At 36.0% G+C, this 2,226-nt stretch overlaps 1 protein-coding gene across 1 annotated transcript in view; it reads left to right on the top strand.

Moving 5' to 3' along the window:
- The window catches only part of serpine1 (serpin peptidase inhibitor, clade E (nexin, plasminogen activator inhibitor type 1), member 1), a 7,768-nt gene extending 6,422 nt beyond the window's left edge, over window positions 1–1,346 (top strand). Inside the window, exons 7-8 of the mRNA XM_015399257.1 lie at window positions 314–397; window positions 480–1,346. Of these exons, the coding sequence (XP_015254743.1) occupies window positions 314–397; window positions 480–520 (125 nt within the window). The 3' untranslated portion in view covers window positions 521–1,346. The remainder of the gene's footprint in view (window positions 1–313; window positions 398–479) is intronic.
- Window positions 1,347–2,226: the final 880 nt, after the last annotated feature.

The following is a 2,226-nucleotide window of genomic DNA, read 5'->3' as shown; positions in this document are numbered from 1 at the left end:
GGCCAGTGGGGTGGCCAGTGGGGTGGCCAATGGGGTGGCCAATGGGGTGACCACCCCCTGGTGGCGCCGCTGCTCAAGGGAAAGCAAATAGTATTGTGGTGAAAAGGCGACTCAGATGCAGAGTAACTAATCTATCTGTTGCATTCATTGTGTTATTATTTAGAGTCTTTGGTTTACCTCCATTTACCAGTAGAGAGTTAAAAAGAAGAAGTAGCTCCGCGTCTGCTAGTCTATTTGTTGTTTAAAATTGCATCTGTTTTTTGTGGGATTTAAAGTTGTAAAATGTATCTGATGACGTTCCTGTCTCTTCCAGTTGCTGTCATGTTCTCCCGCATGGCTGTCCAGGAGATTACCCTGGACCGACCGTTCCTCTTCCTCATTCAGCACAAGCACACTGGTAACATTCCTTCTTATTCCGATTGAGTCAAACTCCAGCAGCGGAGCGAGCAGCTTCTCATTGGCGCCTTCTCTGTTTTCAGGTGCTCTTCTCTTCATGGGTCAGTTCAACCATCCTGAATAACAACGCCTCACAGACCGACCGCCATCATCAACCCCACAGCGTGTGACTACTACTGCTTCTACGTCCTCCCGACGACCACGAAGCCGACACTCTACGTGTTTCAGCGATGGTTGTCGTTATTCAAGGACGTCCTTATTTATAGTGACTGAAGAAAATTACTGGGAGTGCTTGGACTTCATATAGAAGAAATGTATATCTTGGCTATTTATTTATTGTTTTAAATGTGTGAAGTTAGGGAGCTGATGCAGAGGCATTTCTTGTAAGAAATAAGGTTCACATTTATTAAACGCCATCAGACGGAGAGATAGAGCTCTGACTGTGGCAAACTCAGAACATCCATTTATTACCGATACACACAATTCCCCCAGGGGAACCAACCCACCCCTGCATATAAAGAACTTTCTCACACATTTGGAGGAAAAACAACTTTAGTTCATCAAGGCCCTGTTAGTTCCCTGTCAGGTTAATCTATCTTTCACTGGTCAGATGGATCTCCTAATAACAGCAGTCCTCTCCTTCATGCCATGAAAGAGGCTCTGTAAACTCATTCTATATCATGAACTTCCTTTGGAGCCTGTGAGGCTAAGAACAGACAGACCTCAACATTTTTTACTCCACAAATGTCCGGGTTGATAAAACAGAGAAGAATTGAAGCAATGCTGACAGGTTTCCAAAGACAGAATTGCTTCTCTCTGCATTTGTGCCAAATAATTAATGTTTTTTTTTTTTATATTTAAATGTCCTGAAAACTTAATTGTGTAATATGTGTGTGTTGTTACAAACGTTTATATTTTTGCAATGTTTTAATTAAAGATTTATTAATGTTTCTTAATGCCTTTGTAATTTTTTCGAAAATTATGTTCATTACAAAACATTTTAAATGAAAAACTAGGAGCAGAAGGAATAAAAATTATGTTAAATAACTTGAAGAAGAGAGAAAAAAAACATTAAATACTCAAAAAATATTATTCAGAGTCTCGAAGAATAGTGTAGTATGATTAAATCCGTACCAGAATGAACGATGGAAGATCTGCTTCTTCCAATATGGCGGACATCCTGACGTATCGCAGCAATCATAGACATTATATACGTCATTGGATGCCGAGGTGCATAGAGGGTGGCCATTTTGGATCAGACCATTGTTCAGACAGCTGCTGTCTAATTTTACAATAATCTCTTACATGTCACAGCCCTTTAAAAGACCAAAACACATTTTAAAATGACCTTTACATTAGATTACACAGATTTATTCAGATTAAAAACGATTAAACTGAACTCAAGTTTTATATCAATATATTAAAAGTTTATGTTTAACTAATATTATATATTTATATAGTATATTACATTGTTTTGGAAGAAGTTTAAACAAACATAAGAAGAAAAGCATTTAATTAGACACAACATGAATTTACCATTCACTACGATTTGACAAAAAAGTCTTGACAATGACAAAAATAAATAAAAATTAAAATAAAATCAATAAAAAACCTAAATAATAACTTTATTCTCTTTTGTAAATCACATTACAACAAATGCTCCACTATAGATCATAATGCTCATCATCAACGAGCAATCCTTAAAAATACTGAATAATAACAATAATATACTATATAGATATATAATATTTCTAAAACAGAATCTTATATAAGTAGAAAACTTTGTGTTTGATTAATATTTCATTGCAAAATATATAATTTTGCATATAT

The sequence above is a fragment of the Cyprinodon variegatus genome, unplaced genomic scaffold (genome assembly GCF_000732505.1).
Source record: "Cyprinodon variegatus isolate N-32 unplaced genomic scaffold, C_variegatus-1.0 Scaffold1000, whole genome shotgun sequence".
NCBI lineage: Eukaryota > Metazoa > Chordata > Actinopteri > Cyprinodontiformes > Cyprinodontidae > Cyprinodon > Cyprinodon variegatus.
Note: the sequence above shows the minus strand (reverse complement) of the source record. Positions and strands in the feature narration are given on the sequence as shown.